Source organism: Phyllostomus discolor, chromosome 10, assembly GCF_004126475.2.
Source record: "Phyllostomus discolor isolate MPI-MPIP mPhyDis1 chromosome 10, mPhyDis1.pri.v3, whole genome shotgun sequence".
Classification (NCBI taxonomy): Eukaryota; Metazoa; Chordata; class Mammalia; order Chiroptera; family Phyllostomidae; genus Phyllostomus; species Phyllostomus discolor.
This window is the reverse complement of record NC_040912.2, coordinates 85,796,219-85,818,941: the sequence shown is the minus strand read 5'-3', so window position 1 is coordinate 85,818,941 and position 22,723 is coordinate 85,796,219. Positions and strand designations below refer to the sequence as shown.

Here is a 22,723-nt window from a genome sequence, read left to right as displayed (position 1 = left end):
ATCAGGTATAAGCCAATGGCCAAAACACATACAACAGACTGTACAAACCATTTCGCTTAAATTTTTACTTATTTATTTTTAGAGAAAGAGTAAGGAGGAAGAGAAACATCCATGTGTGGTGAACTCTTTTGCACCCCCAACTAGGGACCTGACCCACAACCCAGATATGTGCCCTGGCTGGGATTCGAACCCATGACTCTTTGGATCTCTGGCCAGTGCTCATTTCACTGACCCACACCAGCCAGGGCAAGACTGTGCAAATCTTGAGTGCATATTATGAGTTTTCCAGTGCAAATTTTAACATCCAGTGTGGCCCACTGGCTTTGTTTTGTAGATTACTGACAGGAGGCACTCTGGGCCCTGCTACTTATGCCCCAGGAGACAAAGAAAATCAAGGCTCTGTCTCTTACTGTCTTCTGCTTAATCTCTTTCTCTCATTGGACAGACAGCCTCGCCCCAGCCCGTCACCTGTGCAGTGTGACCCGCACACGGGGAGCAGGGAGCTTTGGGGCTGTGTCCCCACTGCCCAGAGGTCCCTGACCCAGCAGCTGGCTCCGGAATCCACTGATCTGCAAGTGTCTGGGAACAGGACTGGAAGAGTCAACGTAAAGTGATTTAGATCCATCCCACTCCCAAAGTTTGGTGTGTCTCCTTATTTGTTAACATTTGTTAGCAAACATTGGTAGCTGTGACGGCTTAGAGTGCCTATCAGACCACACTTCCAAGTTCAAATCCTACTCAGGGGCCGCTGTCTCTTTCCGACCCCTGTAGCTCAGCGCAGCAGTATCCGTGTGCGTCCACCTGGCACAGAATGTGTGGGAGAAGAAAGCCGAAGCTGATGTAAATTCAGGAAGAAATCCCGATAAAATGCATGCAACAAAGTTTGTATGTTATGGTCAGGGATTTTGTCCATGTTTCCAGAACTTGCTGATCCTGAGGAAACACGAGGCCACCCGGAGCAGACGGGGTCCGTAAACACTTCTATCAAGGCTAAAATAAATCCAATCCTGTATGCTCGGTTGTATGTAATGGGAGGGTTAGTCTGAATACTATTGCCTGCCATTCATTTCTAGAAATAGAATTATGTGATCAAACTAAAAGACTTAAAACAAATGCAGTTCCAAGAACTAACACTGCCTGCCTTTCCGTTTGACACACTTGGGGCAGACGAGAAAAGGAGAAAATGCACCGAGAACATGAAGACTATTTGCAAAGTGCTACTGACCACCCCTCTGCTGATGAGCCCTGCAAATGTTTCCCTGGAGCCTGAGTCTGTCTTCTCATTGCCAACTGCGCATTCACAGGAGTCTAGCAGGTATTCAATGCAGATACCCAAGGAAGGGCCACTAGAAGCCAAAACTCAGTTGTGATCAATAACTTCCCTTCTCTAATTCTTCCACTTTCCCCTATGGCCATGTCTGGGGGGGAGGTGGGAATGACCTTTACCCAAATGTGATACCATCATTCTGTCCTTCCATAGCCCCCATGTGCCGTATCACTCTGCCCGGACGTGCCCATCTGGTAAGACCTACTCCTCAGTCCACAGCTGGCCTCCTCTTGAAGCCCTTCCTGCTGTCCCCAGGCAGAACGGACGCGATACTTCCTGTCCTGCCTGACACTACAGACTGAAGCTCACATTGCGTGCCATTTGGTTACAGTATTTGTTGTCTCCGTGGCTTTCTCCCCATCGGGCTTTGTTGTTTTTCCTGAAACAAGGAATCGTTTTCACATCATTTCTGTTTTCCAGTGTTTGGTAAAGTAGAAAAAAAGGGTTGATTTGTGAAATCGACCTCTCTCTCTCTCCCTCTCTCTGCCTCTCTCTGTCTCTCTGTCTGTGTCTGTCTCACACACACAGATAAATAAATAGGTAGATAGGGAGTGGATGGCTGAAGGACTGTACCGTTCTACATGACATAGTTATAGCAGCAGCTGCTTTAGTTGGTGGGCTGAGGTGGAAGAAGGCGGGCAGGGCCGGGGACTGAGTACAACGGAGCCCTGCCACCTGGTGAGCAAGCAGCCCTGGGGACCCATTTATGCACTGACAGGAGGTGGCTGTGCCCCACTGTGTCTAAGCTGCTGGCACAGAGGTACACAGCTGTCTGGTTCTTCTGGGGGGATGGCACAGTGAGAGGAAAGGATGCCTCCTTATCTCGAGAGGCCTGGTAGCCTGCAGCCAGGTCTCCATTCTCAATAATTTTTTCTTCTGGGGAGAAGTAGATCAGCCTCAGCCCCTGCCCGGGGTCCTGTCGGTACCAGTACATGTAGTCATGACCAAAGTCCTGTTCACAGTGCAGGGTCGCATCTCGTCCTTCCTCTCTGGACAGGTATGTTGGGGTCTGCATGATTCTACCACCCAATGTGGCTGTGGAAGAAAGAGGAAGGTTCTGGAAACAAAGCCCAGGAGGGTACTCCTACTTCTGTTATGGGAAAAGGCTTAGTTCTACCTGGAGCGTGGTACCCTCGGGAAAGGAATTTGCTCCCTGAACCCAGGACTCACCTGCTCCCAGGAGACAAAGGAGCACCCAGCAGAGCACCTGGCTGCCCATAGTGGGAAGGGGGCCCCTGGTAGCTACAGGCACTTGCAGGAAGACCAATGAGACAAGAGACTTAGCTGTGGGGACCCCCTGCCTCTGTGTGCAGAATGTGCAGAAGGCTAGAGAGACAGTGGGAAGAGACCCTGGAGGTATTCAGTTCAGGCTCCCTAGCTGTGCAGATGGGGAGACAGAGTGCAGGGGACCTGGACTCCCTGCACCCCATCCCCTTGTGCCTCCCTCTGGCATGAGTGGCTGGCTCCCAGCAGAGCCTCCCTGTGATTGGCCTGCTGGCTGTTCCCTTCCTAGTGAAGGTGGGGATTGCTCATGGCAGCAGCCTGGAGACAAGTGGGTCCCGTGAGAACGTAGCATGCATCCTTAGTCCCATCACTGCATGGGTACCGCTCTGCTCAAATGCGTCCTGCGTTCCCGCCAGGGCCCTGTTTCTTTCCAGAACCTTCTCCCTGGCTGGTTTTCCTGTTGCCATTTTTAGTCTCATATATTTCCCTGCTTTTCTTCAGGACCTGAACTAGATTTCCATCTGAGTGTTCCATGGGTTTCTTTTAATATATTCTTCGTTTCTTAGATGAGTGTGTCCTCTGTTTCATTTCTTTGCAGAGTTCAATCAGAAAGTTTTTCTCTCCCTCTCTCTGCTTTTGTCCTTTATGTTCATAATTTTTCAACATGTTGTTTAGGGTGGTTATCTTCCACTGCTCACTTGAATATATTTGTTTGAAGTGTAGACATAAGTTTTACTTTGACACATGATTGTTTTTTATGGGGGGGGACACGGGAAAGGGTTGTTTTTCTCTGTCCCATGGACTTTGTGTTCCTTTTCTGCATTGTCACGCTGTTGGGATGCCTACAATATGCACAGTTTAATGGGGTCATTTTCCAGTTTTCTAGCCAAGTGTGAATGCTTCTGTAAGTTTTGTTTTATGAGGCAGAGGTGGGTGGCGAGTTTGCCACTTTTTATATGTATAAAAAAGCACATCCCTGGAGTTACACAGACCTCGGTTTACAGGTTTATATTCTCTCTCCCCTCTCTCTCCTCACACAGATGGCTCCCTCAGAGGAGCTGTGGTTTCCCTCCCCCCTCGCCCCCCTCCCACAGAGCTCCCGGGCTGGGTGCTGGGGAGAGGGGCAGAGGTTCCTGCCTGGGCCTCTCATGTCTGCCCAGCGCTGTGTCACTGGCAGCACAGAAGTAGAGGCCGCTGTGTTCAGGGCGCGCACTCGTCACCGTCAGAGATGAGAAACTGAGACTTGGGTGGCTGATGGGAAAGCTGTCCTGGGGGAAACCTTGCTCATGTGTGGCGGGCGAGCCCACATTGGAAGTGGCCATCAGCACCAGGCCCTGATTCGGGACCTGCTGATACCAAAACACAGTTGAGGCCTGAACGCCCTCTGCACGGCACTCGATCGTCACACGGGTCCCACGTGCACTGACGACCCTGCTTGGACTCTGAGAGACGACAGCACCGAGCCCGGAGCCTGCAGGGACAGAGTCAGAGCCGTGAAGGAGGCCAGCGGGACCAGTCCCAGCTGACCACAGGCAGGAAACCAGGGGCTTTGCCCCCTGCTCCCTCCCCTTTCTCTCCAGCCCCCAGACTCCTGTTTGCTTTGTGAAATCTTGTCAGACTCCCTGGGATCAGAAGCCCCCATCTGCCCTGAATGGTGACCTCTCTCTTGACCCCTCTCCTTGCCATCAGCATAGAAAGTCCACCAGCCCTAGCCACCCCCTCACTCATGCCAGCACCCACGCACACTCGCCCAAGCCACTCAGACACTATGGCTCTTACTGGGCCCCAGAAGCAGCAGAAGCAGCAGCATCCTTGGTTGATGGCCTCACACCACACAGGTCTCAAGAGAGGTGTAGCCAGCCCTTATTCTTCCTTTCTCCACCCCAGGATGGATGAACCTAGGAGGGTGTTTCCAGATCCTCTGGGTGCTCTCTTCTGCCCCCTGGTGGGGAACTGTCCCAATGAGGCAGGGTGCACTGCTCTTTCTCCCTATTGGAGAACCAGACAGACAGTGGGGGAAGGGGCCTTGGAAATGTTCTGAGTCCACTCCTAACTATACAGTGATACACTGAGACTTAGAACATTGAAGGTGATAGGGAACTCAAGAGTTGGAAAATGTTTAGTTTAAAGGCAAACAATTAATAAGCCTAGTAGGTAACACATATGATAAAGCTGTTGTCTCAGCAAGTGCAGGTGTGCAGGGCTCACCACTCCCGGGAGAGACAGGGACCCCCGGGGCACAGCTGGAGACCACCACCTGGGGCACAGCTGGGGACATCCCAGCCTTCGTGTTCCAGGAGAGACAGAGGACCGGCCACCTGCCCGGGGTTAGAATGCTGCAGTTCTTACTTTAATTTTCCCTGAATCTCAAAAACCCTCCCCTCATTTTCATCTCTTTTATCAAAAGGCTGACTGGGAAGGACATGTAAGATGGTCCATAAGGGTCTTATGTATCTGCTGTCTTGTCAGGTCGCCAGCCTTCTGAATAAAGCGACCAGAAAACCAGTCCCTGTCTCCGGTGATTGGGTTCGGTCCGGGGCAGGCAGCCCTAAGGTCGGTTTTCCGATTTCCGAGGGACTTAAAGTTGAGTTGTTAGAGTTACTTGAGGAAAGGAGTGCATTTGTGTAGTAAATGGCATTAAGGTAATTTCTTCCAGGTCACAATGGCCTCAGAGTAAGTGGTGTAAAGTACGGACAGCTTTTTGTTTTTGTTTTCGTTTTTGTGGTGCAAATGCCTGAGTCATGCTGTGATTATTGAGGCGTCCACTTCAAAGCCAGCTGTGTGGGGTCACAGGGCCAGGCCAGGCCCTGGACCAGGTACAGACCCAGGCAGCAGGCTCTCAGTTCCAGCCTCCACACCCCAGGCTCCTGCGTTCTAGGGCTCCTGGGCTGATTTCAGTAACTGACCACTTTGAGATCCTTGGGATTCCTTCTCCTTCCTTTACATTCCTGCTTTGGTGCTTCACATTCAACAATAAAGACTGAGTCCAGGAAACACTAGGCCCCACTGCCCATCCTGAAAAGCAGATCCCAGGGCCCTGCAAACTCTGTCCACCTGCAGCCTTGCTCTGTGACTCAGGTGTGCTGGGTAGTTTCCAGGACTTGTCAGCCACAAACCTGTGTCTTTTCAAAGTGTCCTGACAGTGTTGTCCAGGGAGGCTAGGAGTCACAAGAGCTAAAGGGCTGGGGCAGCCACAGCATTGGTGATCGGGGGCTGAGCCCGGCACTCAGCTCTGACTCCACTGGTGCCTGTGAGACAGCTCACGCTTGTCTCACCTCCTACAGGGTGTTGGCTTCTCTCGTTCAACACTGTTTGTGAGATTCATCCTCCCATGATTGTGCAAATATTGTTTAAACATTTCCTCTCTTTTGTTCTGTTGCATACATATGACACTAGTGATCTACTGCATTGTTGATGGACATTCGAGTGTTTTCCAGTGTGAGGTTATGGTGGATAAAGCTGCTGGGACAGCACGTTCCTCTCACGTCCTTCTCTATTTCCTTGGAATTCTGGGATATTGCTTCAGTTGGTACACACGTCACAAGTTGGCTTTCTGAGTTGCCTTATTGAGTACTAATGACTTCCATGATTAGTTTAAATTCAGAAATTGTGTTTCTTGTACCTAATAAATATTATTCTCCTTTGATTATATTTTTTCTATGCATTTTTTGTCCTAGTTAATAATAGATAGGACAGTTTCCTAAAACTTGTTCTGGAAACCTTAGTGATATTCAACCCTTTGGATTCATTTCCTGCAACAGCTCTGTGACGGCTTGCTCATGGCATGGGGCTATGAGGAAGTTTCCGGGGTAGCTGAAGACGTTTTTCAGTATCAGGGAAAAGCAAGCGGTTAAAATAGTTATAAGCGGCTATGCAAATCTGAAATGCATGTGTAGCTGATTTACAGTGGAAATTTAAAATCCAGGAAGGTCATAGGCTTTCTTTTGTATATTTTTCTTAGTGACAAGAGGGACTCTGGACCCCTTCTAGTTGTGTCCAAGAAATATAAGGCTGTCTGTCTCTTACTGTCTTCTGCTTAATCTCCTTCTCTCATTGGACAGAAAGCTGGCCCCAGCCCATCACCTGAGGAGTATGACCCGCACACAGGGAGCAGGAGCTTTGGGGCTGTGTCCCCACTGCCCAGAAGTCCCTGACCCAGCAGCTGGCTCCAGAAACCACTGATCCAGAAGTATCTGCAAACATGACTGGAAGAGTCAACGTAAAGTGATTTAGATCCATCCCACATCCAAAGTTTGGTGTGTTCCCTTATTTGTTAACATTTGTTAGGAAACATTGGGGGCTGTGAAGGTTTGGAGTGCCCATCAGACCACACTTCCAAGTTCAAATCCTACTCAGGGGCCGCTGTCACTTTCCCACCCCTGTAGCTCAGTACAGCAGTATCTGTGTGAGTCTACCTGGCACAGAATGTGTGGGAGAAGAAAGCTGAAGCTGACATAAATTCAGGAAGAAATCCGGATAAAATGCATGGAACAAAGTTTGTATGTTATGGTCAGGGATTTTGTCCATGTTTCTAGAAATAGCTGATCCTGAGGAAACTAATGCCACCCAGAGCAGACGGGGGTCCGTAAACACTTCCATGAAGACTTTAAAATAAATCCAATCCAGTATGCTCAGTTGTATGTAAAGGGAGGGTTAGTCTGAATACTGTTGCCTGCCATTTGTTTCTAGAAACAGAATCATGTGATCAAACTAAAAGACTTAAACAAATGCAGTCCCAGGAACTAACACTGCCTGCCTTTTCATTTGACACACTTGGGGCAGACGAGAAAAGGAGAAAATGCACCGAGAACATGAAGACTATTTGCAAAGTGCTACTGACCACGCCTCTGCTGATGGGTCCTGCAAATGTTTCCCTGGAGCCTGAGTCTGTCTTCTCATTGCCAAGTGCGCATTCACAGGAGTCTAGCAGGTATTCAATGCAGATACCCAAGGAACAGCCACTAGAACCCAAAACTCAATTGTGATCAATAACTTCCCTTCTCTAATTCTTCCACTTTCCCCTATGGCCATGTCTGGGGGGCGGGGTGGCGATGACCTTTATCCAAATGTGATACCATCATTCTGTCCTTCCATAGCCCCCATGTCCCGTGTTACTCTGCCCGGACGTGTCCATCTGGTGAGACCTACTCCTCAGTCCACTCCTGGCCTCCTCTTGAAGCCCTTCCTGATGTCCCCAGACAGAACGGACGTGCTACTTCCTGTCCTGGCTGACACTTCGGACTGAAGCTCACATTGCGTGCCATTTGGTTACAGTATTTGTTGTCTCCGTGGCTTTCTCCCCACCGGGCTTTGTTGTTTTCCTGAAACAAGGAGTCGTTTTCACATCATTTCTGTTTTCCAGTGTTTGGTAAAGTAGAAAAAAAGGGTTGATTTGTGAAATCGACCTCTCTCTCTCTGCCTCTCTGTCTCTGTCTCTCTCACACAGACAGATAAATAAAAGGGTAGATAGGGAGTGGATGGCTGAAGCACTGTACCGTTCTACATGACATAGTTATAGCAGCAGCTGCTGTGGGGGATGGGCTGAGGTGGAGGAAGGCGGGCAGGGCCAGGGACTGAGCACAACGGAGCCCTGCCACCTGGTGAGCAAGCAGCCCTGGGGACCCATTTGTGCACAGACAGGAGGTGGCTGTGCCCCACTGTGTCTAAGCTGCTGGCACAGAGGTACACAGCTGTCTGGTTCTTCCGGGTCGATGGCATGGTGAGAGGAAAGGATGCCTTCTTCTCCCGAGAGGCCTGGTAGCCTGCAGCCAGGTCTCCCTCCTCAACAAGGTTTTCTGCTCGGGAGAAGTAGATCAGCCTCAGCCCCTGCCCCGGGTCCTGTCGGTACCAGTACATGTAGTCATGACCAAAGTCCTGTTCACAGTGCAGGGTCACATCTCGTCCTTCCTCTCTGGACAGGTATGTTGGGGTCTGCGTGATTCTACCACCCAATGTGCCTATGGAAGAAAGAGGAAGGTTCTGGAAACACAGCCCAGGAGGGTACTCCTACTTCTGTTATGGGAAAAGGCTTAGTTAGACATGGAGTGTCGCACCCTCAGGACAGGAATTTGCCCCCTGAACCCAGGACTCACCTGCTCCCAGGAGACAAAGGAGCATGCAGCAGAGCACCTGGCTGCCCATAGTGGGAAGGGGGCCCCTGGTATCTACAGGCACTTGCAAGAAGACAAATGAGACAAGAGACTTAGCTGTGGGGACCCCCTGCCTGTGTGTGCAGAATGTGCAGAAGGCTAGAGAGACAGTGGGAAGAGACCCTGGAGGCATTCAGTTCGGGCTCCCTAACTGTGCAGATGGGGAGACAGAGTGGAGGAGACCTGGACTCCCTGCACCCCATCCCCCTGTTCCTCCCTCTGGCCTGAGTGGCTGGCTCCCAGCAGGGCCTCCCTGTGATTGGCCCGCTGGCTGTTCCCTTCCTAGTGAAGGTGGGGATTGCTCATGATAGCAGCCTGGAGACCAGTGGGTCATGGGAGAACGTAGCATGCATCCTTAGTCCCATCACTGCATGGGTAACGCTCTGCTCAAATCCATCCTGCGTTCACGCCAGGGCCCTGTTTCATTCCAGAACCTTCTCCCTGGCTGGTTGTCCTGTTGCCATTTTTAGACTCTTAGATGTTTGCCTTCTTTTCCTCAGGACCTGAACTAGATTTCCATCTGAGTGTTCCATGGATTTTTTTAAAATATATTCTTCGTTTCTTAGATAAGTGTGTCCTCTGTTTCATTTCTATGCTGAGTTCAATCAGAAAGTTTTTCTCTCCCTGCTTTGCCCTTTATGTTCATAATTTTTCAATTTGTTGTTTAGGGTGGTTATCTTCAACTGCTCTCTTGAATACATTTGTTTGAAGTGTAGACTTAAGTTTTACTTTGACACATGATTGTTTTTTATGGGGGGGGGGCACGGGAAGGGGTTGTTTTTCTCTGTCCCATGATTTTGTGTTCCTTTTCTTCATTGTCATGCTGTTGGGATGCCTACAATATGCACAGTTGAATAGGGTCATTTTCCAGTTTTCTAGCCAAGTGTGAAGGCTTCAATAAGTTTTGTTTTATGGGGTAGAGGTGGGTGGCGAGTTTGCCACTCTTTATTATGTATAAAAAAAAAGCACATCCCTGGAGTTACACAGACCTCGGTTTACAGGTTTATATTCTCTCTCCCCTCTCTCTCCTCAACAGATGGCTCCCTCAGAGGAGCTGTGGTTTCCCTCCCCCACACCCCCTCCCACAGGGCTCCCGGGCTGGGTGCAGGGGAGAGGGGCAGAGGTTCCTGCCTGGGCCTCTCATGTCTGCCCAGCGCTGTGTCCCTGGCAGCACAGAAGTAGAGGCCGCTGTGTTCAGGGCGCGCACTCGCTACCGTCAGATCCGAGAAAGACTGGTTTGGGTGGCTGATGCGAAAGCTGTCCTGGGGGAAACCTTGTTCGTGTGTGGCAGAGGAGCCCACATTGGAGGTCGCCATCAGGACGAGGCCCTGATTCGGGAACTGCTGATACCAAAACACAGTGTAGGCCTGAATGCCCTCTGCACGGCACTCGATCATCACACGGGTCCCACGTGCACAGACGACCCTGCTTGGGCTCTGAGAGACGCCAGCACCGAGCCCGGAGCCTGCAGGGACAGAGGTCAGAGCCGTGAAGGAGGCCAGCAGGACCATCCCAGCTGACCATAGTCAGGAAACTCAGGGCCTCGCCCATGCCCCCTCCCCTGTTCCTCCAGCCCCCAGAGTCCCGTTTGTGGGTGAGATCTTCCTGTCAGACTCCCTGGGATCAGAAGCCCCCATCTGCCCTGAATGGTGACCTCTCACTTGACCCCTCTCCTTGCTATCAGCATAGAAAGTCCACCACCCTAGCCACCCCCTCCGTCAGGCCAGCACCCACACACACTCGCCCAAGCCACTCAGATAATCAGGCTCTTACTGGGCCCCAGAAGCAGCAGAAGCAGCAGAAGCAGCAGCATCCTTGGGTGATGGCCTCACACAGGTCTCAAGAGAGGTGTGGCCAGCCCTTCCTTCTTCCTTTCTCCACCCCCAGGATGGATGAACCTGGGAGGGTGTTTCCAGATCCCCTGGGTGCTCTCTTCTGCCCCCTGGTGGGGATCTGTCCCAGTGAGGCAGGGTGCATTGGTCTTTCTCTCTATTGGAGAACCAGACAGAGAGTGGGGGAAGGGGCCTTGGAAATGTTCTGAGTCCACTCCTAATTGTATGGGGATACACTGAGACTTAGAACATTGAAGGTGATAGGGAACTCAAGAGTTGGAAAATATTTAGTTTAAAGGTAAACAATTAATAAGCCTACTAGGTAACACATATGATAACGCAAATGCAGGTATGGAGGGCTCACCACTCCCGGGAGAGACAGGGACCCCCGGGGCACAGCTGGGGACATCAAGCCTTCGTTTTCCAGGAGAGACAGAGGACCGCCCGCCTGCCTGCCTGGGGTTAGAATGCTGCAATTCTTCCTTTAATTTTCCCTGAATCTCAAAATCGCTCCCCTCATTTTCATCTCTTTTATGAAAACGCTGACTGGGAAGGACATGTAAGATGGCCCATAAGGGTCTTACGAATCTGCTGTCTTCTCAGGTCGCCAGCCTTCTGAGAAAAGCACCCAGAAAACCAGTCCCTGTCTCCGGTGATTGGGTTCGGTCCAGGACAGGCAGCCCGAAGGTCGGCTTTTCCGATTTCAGAGGGACTTAAAGTTGAGTTGTTAGAGTTACTTGAGGAAAGGAGTGCATTTGTGTAGTAAATGGCATTAAGGTCATTTCTTCCATGTCACAATGGCCTCAGAGTAAGTGGTGTAAAGTACGGACAGTTTTTTGTTTTTGTTTTCGTTTTTGTGGTGCAAATGCCTGAGTGATGCTGTGAATATTGAGGTGTCCACTTCAAAGCCGGCTGTGTGGGGCCACAGGGCCTGGCCAGGTCCGGGACCAGGTACAGACCCAGGCAGCAGGCTCTCAGTTCCAGCTGCCCCACCCAGGCTCCTGCGTTCTAGGGCTCCTGGGCTGATTTCGGTAACTGACCACTTTGAGGTCCTTGGGATTCCTCCTCCTTCCTTTACATTCCTGCTTTGATGCTTCACATTCAGCAATAAAGACTGAGTCCAGGAAACACTAGGGCCCACTGCCCATCCTGAAAAGCAGGTCCCAGGGCCCTGCAAACTCTGTCCACCTGCAGCCTTGCTCTGTGACTCAGGTGTGCTGGGTAATTTCCAGGACTTGTCAGCCACAAACCTGTGTCTTTTCTTTTTTCTTTTTCTTTTTTTAAGGGACTTTATTTTTTTTTAAAGATTTCATTTATTTATTTATTTTTAGATAGGGAAGGGAGGATGATAGAGAGAGATTGAGAGAAACATCAATGTGCATTTGCTGGGGGTTATGGCTTGCAACCCAGGCATGTACCCTGGCTGGGGATGGAACCTGTGACACTTTGGTTTGTAGCCCGTGTTCAGTCCACTCAGCCATGCCAGCCAGGGCAGCCTGTGTCTTTTCAAAGTGTCCTGACGGTGTTGCCCAGGGAGTCTAGGGGTCACAACTAGAGCTAAGGGGCTGGGGCAGCCACAGCATTGGTGATCGGAGGCTGAGCCCTGCACTCAGCTCTGACTCCACTGGTACCTGTGAGACAGCTCACGCTTGTCTCACCTCCTACAGCGTGTCGGCTTCTCTCCTTCAACACCTTATGAGATTCATCCATCCATGTTTATGCAAATATTGTTTAAACATTTCCTCTCTTTTATCCTGTTGCATACATATGACACTAGTGATCTGCTGCACTGTTGATGGGTATTCGAGTGTTTTCCAGTGTGAGGTCCCTGTGGATAAAGCTGCTGCGTTGCAACAGTCCTCTCACATCCTTTTGTGTTTCCTCGGAATTCTGGGATATTTCTTCTGTTAGTACACAGGTCACAAGTTGGCTTTCTGAGTTGCCTTATTGGCTACTTATGACTTCCATGATTAGTTTAAATTCAGAAATTATGTTTCTTGTACCTAATAAATATTATCCTCCTTTGATGATATTTTTTATATGCATTTTTTGTCCTAGTTAGTAATAGATAGGACAGTTTCCTAAAACTTGTTCTGGAAACCTTAGTGATTTTTCCACCCTTTGGATTCATTTCCTGCAACAGCTCTGTGACGGCTTGCTCATGGCATGGGGCTATGAGGAAGTTTCCGGGGTAGCTGAAGACGTTTTTCAGTATCAGGGAAAAGCAAGCCCTTAAAATAGTTATAAGAGGCTATGCAAATCTGAAGTGCATGTGTAGCTGTTTTACAGTGGAAATTTAAAATCCAGGAAGGTCATAGGCTTTCTTTTGTATATTTTTTTAGTGACAAGAAGGACTCTGGACCCCTTCTAGTTGTGTCCAAGAAGTATAAGGCTGTCTGTCTCTTACTGTCTTCTCTTTAATCTCCTTGTCTCATTGGACAGAAAGCTGGCCCCAGCCCATCACCTGTGCAGTATGACCCACACACGGGGAGCAGGAGCTTTGGGGCTGTGTCCCTCCTGCCCCAGAAGCCCCTGAGCCAGCAGCTGGCTCCAGAAAGCACTGATCCCAGCAGTATCTGCAAACATGACTGGAAGAGTCAACGTAAAGTGATTTAGATCCATCCCATTCCCAACATTTTGATTTGCTCCCTTGTTTGTTAACACTTGTTAGAGAACATTGGTGGTCGTGACGGCTTAGAGTGCCCATCAGACCACACTTCCAAGTTCAAATCCTACTCAGGGGCCGCTGTCTCTTTCCCACCTCTGTAGCTCAGCACAGCAGTATCCATGTGCACCCACCTGGCACAGAATGTGTGGGAGAAGAAAGCTGAAGCTGACGTAAATTCAGGAAGAAATCAGGATAAAATGCATGGAACAAAGTTTGTGTGTTATGGTCAGGGACTCTTTACATGTTTCCTTGCTGATCCTGAGGAAACACAAGGCCACCCAGAGCAGAGGGGGGTCTGTAAACACTTCCATGAAAACTTTAAAATAAATCCAATTCAGTGTGTTCAGTTGTATGTAAGGGGGGATTAGTCTGAATACTACAGTCTGCCATTCATTTCTAGAAACAGAATTATGTGATCAAACTAAAATATGTAAACCAATGCGGTTTGAAGAAGTAACAGCTGCCTTTTAGTTCAACATACTTGGGGTTCAAAACACTGAGAACATGAGGACCATTTGCAAAGTAACACTGACCACCCCTCTGCTGACCATCCTGCAAATATTTCCCTAGAGCCCGAGTCTCTCCTCTAGGTGCCAACCGTGCATTCACAGGAGTCGAGCAGGTACTGCATGCAGATACCCAAGGAGGAACCACTGGAACCGAATACTCACTTGTGATGAGTCACTTAGCTCTAATTTATCCAAATTTCCCCTATTGCCTTGTTTCGGGGGGTAGCGATCACCTTTATCCCAAAGTGATACCATCGCTCTCTCCTGTCTTAGCCCCCAAGGCCTGTATCACTCCGCCTGGCCTTGTCCATCCGGGGAGACCTACTCTTCAGTTGGGTTTCCTCTCACAGGTGGCCTCCTCTTTGAAGCCCTTCCCGGTGTCACCAGACAGAACTGGCCGGCTGACACCTCTGACTGACGGGCACATTACAGGACATTTGGTTACAGAATTTGTCTTCTTGGTGATTTTCTCCCCACTGGGCTTTACTATGTTCTTGAAAAAAGGAACCATTTTCTGTTCTTTTCTGTCTTCCAGTGTTTGATAAAGTAGAAAAAAAGTTGACATGTAAAATCAACCTCTCTTTCCCTACCCCTCTGTACAGATAGATAGGTACTACATAAATGGTTACACAGATAGAAAGGAAGGGAAATGAGATTAGCATTTTCTAATGTGCGCTCCTTTTAGCCTACACAGACACATACACAGAGATAGATACATGAATGGACAGAGAAGGACTGGAAAGCTGAAATAACATTCCATTGCACACGGCAAGGTGACAGCCGAGCTGCTGTGGCGGATGGGCTGAGGTGGAAGAAGGCGGGCAGGGCCGGGGACTGAGCACAACGGAGCCCTGCCACCTGGTGAGCAAGCAGCCCTGGGGACCCATTTGTGCACAGACAGGAGGTGGCTGTGCCCCACTGTGTCTAAGCTGCTGGCACAGAGGTACACAGCTGTCTGGTTCTTCCTGGTCGATGGCACGGTGAGAGGAAAGGATGCCTTCTTCTCCCGAGAGGCCTGGTAGCCTCCAGCCAGGTCTGCATTCTCAACAAGGTTTTCTGCTGGGGAGAAGTAGATCAGCCTCAGCCCCTGCCCGGGGTCCTGTCGGTACCAGTACATGGCGTTATGGTCTAAGTCCTGTTCACAGTGCAGGGTGACATCTTGTCCTTCCTTCTTGGACAGGTATTTTGGGGTCTGAGTTATTCCACCACCCAATGTGCCTATGGAAGAAAGAGGAAGATTCTCGAAACACAGCCCAGGAGGGTACACCTACTGCTTTTATGTGAAAAGGCTTAGTTATAGCTGGAGCGTGGCACCCTCAGGACAGGAATTTGCTCCCTGAACCCAGGACTCACCTGCTCCCAGGAGACAAAGGAGCACGCAGCAGAGCACCTGGCTGCCCATAGGGGGAAGGGGGCCCCTGGTAGCTACAGGCACTTGCAGGAAGACAAATGAGGAAAACGCTTAGCTGTGGGGACCCCCTGCCTATGTGTGCAGAAGGCTAGAGAGACGGTGGGAAGAGTCCCTGGAGGCATTCAGTTCGGGCTCCCTAACTGTGCAGATGGGGAGACACAGTGCAGGAGACCTGGACTCCCTGCACCCCATCCCCTTGTGCCTCCCTGTGGCCTGAGTGGCTGGCTCCCAGCAGGGTCTCCCTGTGATTGGCCCGCTGGCTGCTCCCTTCCTAGTGAAGGTGGGGTTTGCTCATGGCAGCAGCCTGGAGACAAGTGGGTCCCGTGAGAACATAGCATGCATCCTTAGTCCCATCACTGCATGGGTACCGCTCTGCTCAAATCCATCCTGTGTTCACGCCAGGGCCCTGTTTCATTCCAGAACTTTCTCCCTGGCTGGCTTTACTGTTTCCATTTTTAGTCTCATATATTTCTCTGCTTTTTCTTCAGGGCCTCAACTACATTTCCATCTGAGCGTTCCATGGGTATCTATTAATGCATTCTTCATGTCTTAGATAAGTTTCACTTTTGCTTCCTTTTGTTTCCTGAGTTCTATCAAATATTTTTTTCTTTCTCTCTCTTTCTGTCATTTCTATTAATAATTTTTGAACTCTAGTTTAGGATGGTTATCTTCAACTGCTCACTGGAATATATTTATTTGAAGTGTAAACTTAAGGTTTACTTTTGACACATGATGTTTTTTACAGGGAGGCAGTTGTAGATGATTTTTTTTGTCTCTGTCCTATAGATTTTACATTCCTATTGTTCATGTTCATAATATTTACAATATACACAGCTCAATCCCGTTGTCCTAGCAAAGTCCAAATACTTCTGGAATTTTTTTTTATGGGGGGAGGGTCATATGAGTCCTCTTATTTCATAATTGTCATCTCTTTTCCAGGACTCTAAAATTTCCCCTATTTGTTCTTTTTCTTCTTACCTGTCCAATATCCTGACGAGCTTTCTTCCTATCCTTTAACTTTCTCCCCCCACCCAATACCCCTGAATCTGAGTATTCAGAGGACCATCTCTTTAAATTTCGTGTCTGGCCCTTTAAAGGAGTGCACTTTGACCCTCTCCCTCCAGCTGCACAGGTCTGACTCTAGGGGAATGGGAAGGGGGTGGGGCACGTCCCCTGGGGTCTCTCCAACCCTCCTCAGCCCTCTCCATTTTCAGGCAGTTTCTCTGCTTCCCCCTGCTCCTGCGGGGCAGGGAGGGAGGGACGCCAGTGTGTGCAGCTATTTCAGAAAGTCAAGAGGCAGGAAGCTCAACAGAGTAGCGTGGTCTATACCTGCCCTGGTGAGGGGGGCATCCTCAGTACTAGGCAACTGAAATGGTTTTGCATGTCTCTGACTTTTAATTTTCTGAAATCGTTTCATCAAAGCAAAGGAGAAGAAACACTATTTCATTGGTTCCCAACATCTGTTCAGTGATGAGATTTAAAGAATTATTCAAAGAGATAACAAAAAGTTGGGATGATATGTTTCGAATGAGCAAACTTTGGAGGCCAGACCTGTCTCCAAAACTTCCGACAGTTCTCCAACTCCATTTTCTCCACTTCTGGGGTGTCCTTGAGCAGCTCAGCCACCAGGCCACAAAACCAGGATTATTCCAGGAGGACAAGAGGATGCACAGCCTGGCATACAAGCACAACCTTTGAGAAACACAGACCTCGATTTATAACTTTATATTGTCATTCTCTCTCTCCCCTCTCTCCTCTCTCTCCCCACACACAGATGGCTCCGTCAGAGGAGCTGTGGCTTCCCTGCCCCCACACCCCCTCCCACAGGGCTCCAGGGCTGGGTGCAGGGGAGAGGGGCAGAGGTTGCTGCCTGGGCCTCTCATGTCTGCCCAGCGCTGTGTCACTGGCAGCACAGAAGTAGAGGCCGCTGTGTTCAGGGCGCGCGCTCGTCACTGTCAGAGCTGAGAAACTCAGACTTGGGTGGCTGATGCGAAAGCTGTCCTGGGGGAAACCTTGCTCATGTGTGGCAGGAGAGCCCATATTGGAAGTCGCCATCAGCACCAGGCCCTGATTCGGGAACTGCTGATACCACAGCACAACCAAGGCCTGAATGCCCTCTGCACGGCACTCGATGGTCACACGGGTCCCAGGTGCACAGACGACCCTGCTTGGACTCTGAGAGACGACAGCACCGAGCCCGGAGCCTGCAGGGACAGAGGTCAGAGCCGTGAAGGAGGCCAGCGGGACCATCCCTGCTGACCGCAGGCAGGAAACTCAGGGCTCGCCCATGTCCCCTCCCCTTTTCCTCCAGCCCCCAGAGTCCCGTTTGTGGGTGAGATCTTCCTGTCAGACTCCCTGGGATCAGAAGCCCCCACCTGCCCTGACTGGTGACCTCTCACTTGACTCCTCTCCTTGCTATCAGCATAGAAAGTCCACCAGCCCTGGTCACCCCCTCACTCATGCCAGCACCCACGCACACTTGCCCAAGCCACTCAGATAATCAGGCTCTTACTGGGCCCCAGAAGCAGCAGAAGCAGCAGAAGCAGCAGCATCCTTGGGTGATGGCCTCACACAGGTCTCAAGAGAGGTGTGGCCAGCCCTTCCTTCTTCCTTTCTCCACCCCCAGGATGGATGAACCTGGGAGGGTGTTTCCAGATCCTCTGGGTGCTCTCTTCTGCCCCCTGCTGGGGATCTGTCCCAATGAGACAGGGTGCACTGCTCTTTCTCCCTATTGGAGAACCAGACAGACAGTGGGGGAAGGGGCCTTGGAAATGTTCTGAGTCCACTCCTAACTATACAGTGATACACTGAGACTTAGAACATTGAAGGTGATAGGGAACTCAAGAGTTGGAAGATGTTTAGTTTAAAGGTAAACAATTAATAAGCCTAGTAGGTAACACATATGATAAAGCTGTTGTCTCAGCAAGTGCAGGTATGAAGGGCTCACCACTCCCGGGAGAGACAGGGATCCCCGGGGCACAGCTGGAGACATCCCAGCCTTTGTGTTCCAGGAGAGACAGAGGACCGACCGCCCGCCCGCCCGGGGTTAGAATGCTGCAGTTCTTACTTTAATTTTCCCTGAATCTCAAAAACCCTCCCCTCATTTTCATCTCTTTTATCAAAACGCTGACTGGGAGGACATGTAAGATGGTCCATAAGGGTCTTACAAATCTGCTGTCTTCTCAGGTCGCCAGCCTTCTGAATAAAGCGCCCAGAAAACCAGTCCCTGTCTCCGGTGATTGGGTTCAGTCCGGGACGGGCAGCCCGAAGGCCGGCTTTTCCGATTTCGGAGGGACTTAAAGTTGAGTTGTTAGACTTACCTGAGGAAAGGAATGTATTTGTGTAGTAAATGGCATTAAGGTCACTTCTTCCAGGTCACAATAGCCTCAGAGTAAGTGGTATAAAGTCCCCACAGTTTTGTTTTTGTTTTTGTGGTGCAAATGCCTGAGTCATGCTGTGATTATTGAGGCGTCCACTTCAAAGCCGGCTGTGTGGGGTCACAGGGCCTGGCCAGGCCTGGGGACCAGATAGATAAAGACCCAGGCAGCAGGCTCTCAGCTCCAGCTGCCCCACCCAGGCTCCTGGGTTCTAGGGCTCCTGGGCTGATTTCGGTAACTGACCACTTTGAGATCCTTGGTATTTCTCCTCCTTCCTTTACATTCCTGCTTTGTTGCTTCACATTCAGCAATACAGACTGAGTCCAGGAAACACTAGGGCCCACTGGCCATCCTGAAAAGCAGATCCCAGGGCCCTGCAAACTCTGTCCACCTGCAGCCTTGCTCTGTGACTCAGGTGTGCTGGGTAATTTCCAGGACTTGTCAGCCACAAACCTGTGTCTTTTCTTTTTTCTTTTTCTTTTTTTAAGGGACTTAATTTTTTTTAAAAGATTTCATTTATTTATTTATTTTTAGAGAGGGAAGGGAGGATGATAGAGAGAGACTGAGAGAAACATCAATGTGCATTTGCTGGGGGTTATGGCTTGCAACCCAGGCATGTACCCTGGCTGTGGATGGAACCTGTGACACTTTGGTTTGTAGCCCGTGTTCAGTCCACTCAGCCATGCCAGCCAGGGCAGCCTGTGTCTTTTCAAAGTGTCCTGAGGGTGTTGCCCAGGGAGTCTAGGAGTCACAAAAAGAGCCAAAGGGCTGGGGCAGCCACAGCATTGGTGATCGGGGGCTGAGCCCTGCACTCAGCCCTGACTCCACTGGTGCCTGTGAGACAGCTCACGCTTGTCTCACCTCCTACAGCGTGTCGGCTTCTCTCCTTCAACACTGTTTGTGAGATTCACCCATCCGTGATTGCGCAAATGATGTTTACACTTTTGCTCTCTTTTATTCTGTTGCATACATATGTCACTAGTGATCTACTGCATTGTTGATGGGCATTCGAGTGTTTTCCAGTGTGAGGTCCCTGTGGATAAAGCTGCTGGGACAGCACGTTCGTCTCATGTCCTTTTCTGTTTCCTCGGAATCCTTGGATATTGCTTCCGTTAGTACCCAGGTCACAAGTTGGCTTTCTGAGTTGCCTTATTGGCTACTAATAGCTTCCATGACTAGCTTAAATTCAGAAATTATGTTTCTTGTACCTAATAAATATTATCCTCCTTTGATGAAATTTTTTCTATGCATTTTTTGTCCTATTTAATAATAGATGTGATAGTTTCCTAAAACTTGTCTAGAAACCTTAGTGATATTCCAACCCTTTGGATTCATTTCCTGCAACAGCTCTGTGACAGCTTGCTCATGGCATGGGGCTATGAGGAAGTTGCCTGGGCAGCTAGAGACGTTTTTCAGTATCAGGGAAAAGGAAGCGGTTAAAATAGTGATAAGAGGCTATGTAAATCTGAAGTGCATGTGTAGCTGTTTTACAGTGGAAATTTAAAATCCAGGAAGGTCATAGGCTTTCTTTTGTATATTTTTTTAGTGAGAAGAGGGACTCTGGACCCCTTCTAGTTGTGTCCAAGAAATATAAGGCTGTCTGTCTCTTGCTGTCTGTCTCTTAGTGTCTTCTGCTTAATCTCCTTCTCTCATTGGACAGAAAACTGGCCCCAGCCCGTCACCTGAGGAGTATGACCCGCACACGGGGAGCAGGAGCTTTGGGGCTGTGTCCCCACTGCCCAGACGTCCCTGAGCCAGCAGCTGGCTCCGGAATCCACTGATCTGCAAGTGTCTGTGCATGTGACTGGAAGAGTCAACGCAAAGTGATTTAGATCCATCCCACTCCCAACGTTATGGTTTGTTCCCTTGTTTGTTAACACTTGTTAGAGAACATTGGTGGCTGTGACGGCTTAGAGTGCCCATCAGACCACACTTCCAAGTTCAAATCCTACTCAGGGGCCGCTGTCTCTTTCCCACCTCTGTAGCTCAGTGCAGCAGTATCTGTGTGCGTCCACCTGGCACAGAATGTGTGGGAGAAGAAAGCCGAAGCTGACGTAAATTCAGGAAGAAATCACAATAAAATGCATGGAACAAAGTTTGTGTGTTATGGTCAGGGACTCTTTACATGTTTCCAGAACTTGCTGATCCTGAGGAAACACAAGGCCACCCAGAGCAGACGGGGGTCCGTAAACACTTCCACGAAAACTTTAAAATAAATCCAATTCAGTGTGTTCAGTTGTATGTAATGGTGGGGGATTAGTCTGAATACTACAGTCTGCCATTCATTTCTAGAAACAGAATTATGTGATCAAACTAAAATACGTAAACAAATGCTGTTTGAAGAAGTAACAGCTGCCTTTTAGTTCAACATACTTGGGGTTCAAAATACACTGAGAACATGAGGACCATTTGCAAAGTAACACTGACCACCCCTCTGCTGACCATCCTGCAAATATTTCCCTAGAGCCCGAGTCTCTCCTCTAACTGCCAGCCGTGCATTCACAGGAGTCGAGCAGGTACTGCATGCAGATACCCAAGGAGGAACCACTGGAACCGAACACTCAGTTGTGATGAGTCACTTAGCTCTAATTTATCCAAATTTCCCCTATGGCCTTGTGTCAGGGAGTAGCGATCACCTTTATCCCAATGTGATACCATCACTCTCTCCTGCCTTAGCCCCAAGGCCTGTATCACTCCGCCTGGCCTTGTCCATCTCCTGAGACCTACTCATCAGTTGGGTTTCCTCTCACAGGTGGCCTCCTCTTTGAAGCCCTTCCTGGTGTCACCAGACAGGATTGGCCGGCTGACACCTCTGACTGACGGGCACATTACAGGACATTTGGTTACAGAATTTGTCTTCTCCGTGGTTTTCTCCCCACTGGGCTTTACTATGTTCCTGAAAAAAGGAAGCATTTCTGTTCTTTTCTCTCTTCCAGGGTTTGATAAAGTAGAAAAAAAGTTGACATGCAAAATCAACCTCTCTTTCTCTACCCTTCTGTACAGATAGATGGATACTACATAAATGGTTACACAGATAGAAAGGAAGGGGAAAGAGACTAGCATTTTCTAATGTGTGCTCCTTTTAGCCTACACAGACACATACACAGATAGAGAGATGCATGAATAGACAGAGAAGGACTGGAAATCTGAAATAACATTCCATTGCACACGGCATGGTGACAGCCTAGCTGTTGTGGGTGGTGGGCTGAGGTGGAAGAAGGCGGGCAGGGCCGGGGACTGAGCACAACAAAGCCCTGCCACCTGGTGAGCAAGCAGCCCTGGGGACCCATTTGTGCACAGACAGGAGGTGGCTGTGCCCCACTGTGTCTAAGCTGCTGGCACAGAGGTACACAGCTGTCTGGTTCTTCCGGGTGGATGGCACAGTGAGAGGAAAGGATGCCTCCTTCTCCCGAGAGGCCTGGTAGCCTGCAGCCAGGTCTCCCTCCTCAACAAGGTTTTCTGCTCGTGAGAAGTAGATCAGCCTCAGCCCCTGCCCGGGGTCCTGTCGGTACCAGTACATGTAGTTATGACCAAAGTCCTGTTCACAGTGCAGGGTCACATCTCGTCCTTCCTCCTTGGACAGGTATTTTGGGGTCTGAGTGATTCTGCCACCCAATGTGCCTGTGGAAGAAAGAGGAAGATTCTCGAAACACAGCCGAGGAGGGTACTCCTATTGCTGTTATGGGAAAAGGCTTAGTTCTACCTGGAGCGTGGCACCCTCAGGACAGGAATTTGCTCCCTGAACCCAGGACTCACCTGCTCCCAGGAGACAAAGGAGCACGCAGCAGAGCACCTGGCTGCCCATAGTGGGAAGGGGGCCCCTGGTAGCTACAGGCACTTGCAGGAAGACAAATGAGGAAAAACAATTAGCTGTGGGGATCCCCTGCCTGTGTGTGCAGAATGTGCCAGAAGGCTAGAGAGACAGTGGGAAGAAACCTTGGAGGTATTCAGTTCGGGCTCCCTAACTGTGCAGATGGGGAGACAGAGTGGAGGAGACCTGGACTCCCTGCACCCCATCATCCCCTTGTGCCTCCCTCTGGCCTGAGTGGCTGGCTCCCAGCAGAGCCTCCCTGTGATTGGCCCGCTGGCTGTTCCCTTCCTAGTGAAGGTGGGGTTTGCTCATGGCAGCAGCCTGGAGACAAGTGGGTCATGTGAGAACGTAGCATGCATCCTTAGTCCCATCACTGCCTGGGTACTGCTCTGCTCACATCCGTCCTGCGTTCACG

At 49.9% G+C, this 22,723-nt stretch overlaps 4 gene segments (V, D, J or C); all 4 read right to left on the bottom strand.

The window, feature by feature from the left end:
* Positions 1–734: 734 nt before the first annotated feature.
* On the bottom strand, positions 735–2,783 carry LOC118496957. The segment is given in 3 exon segments: positions 735–801; positions 2,044–2,362; positions 2,498–2,783. Coding segments are annotated over 3 exon segments (435 nt in total).
* A 5,267-nt stretch (positions 2,784–8,050) lies between these two features.
* On the bottom strand, positions 8,051–8,847 carry LOC118496956. The segment is given in 2 exon segments: positions 8,051–8,508; positions 8,644–8,847. Coding segments are annotated over 2 exon segments (648 nt in total).
* Positions 8,848–9,695: 848 nt separating this feature from the next.
* Positions 9,696–10,559, bottom strand: LOC118496955. The segment is given in 2 exon segments: positions 9,696–10,165; positions 10,474–10,559. Coding segments are annotated over 2 exon segments (510 nt in total).
* Positions 10,560–13,264: 2,705 nt separating this feature from the next.
* On the bottom strand, positions 13,265–22,509 carry LOC118496954. The segment is given in 3 exon segments: positions 13,265–13,331; positions 14,609–14,927; positions 22,254–22,509. Coding segments are annotated over 3 exon segments (435 nt in total).
* Between the last annotated feature and the right edge of the window lie 214 nt (positions 22,510–22,723).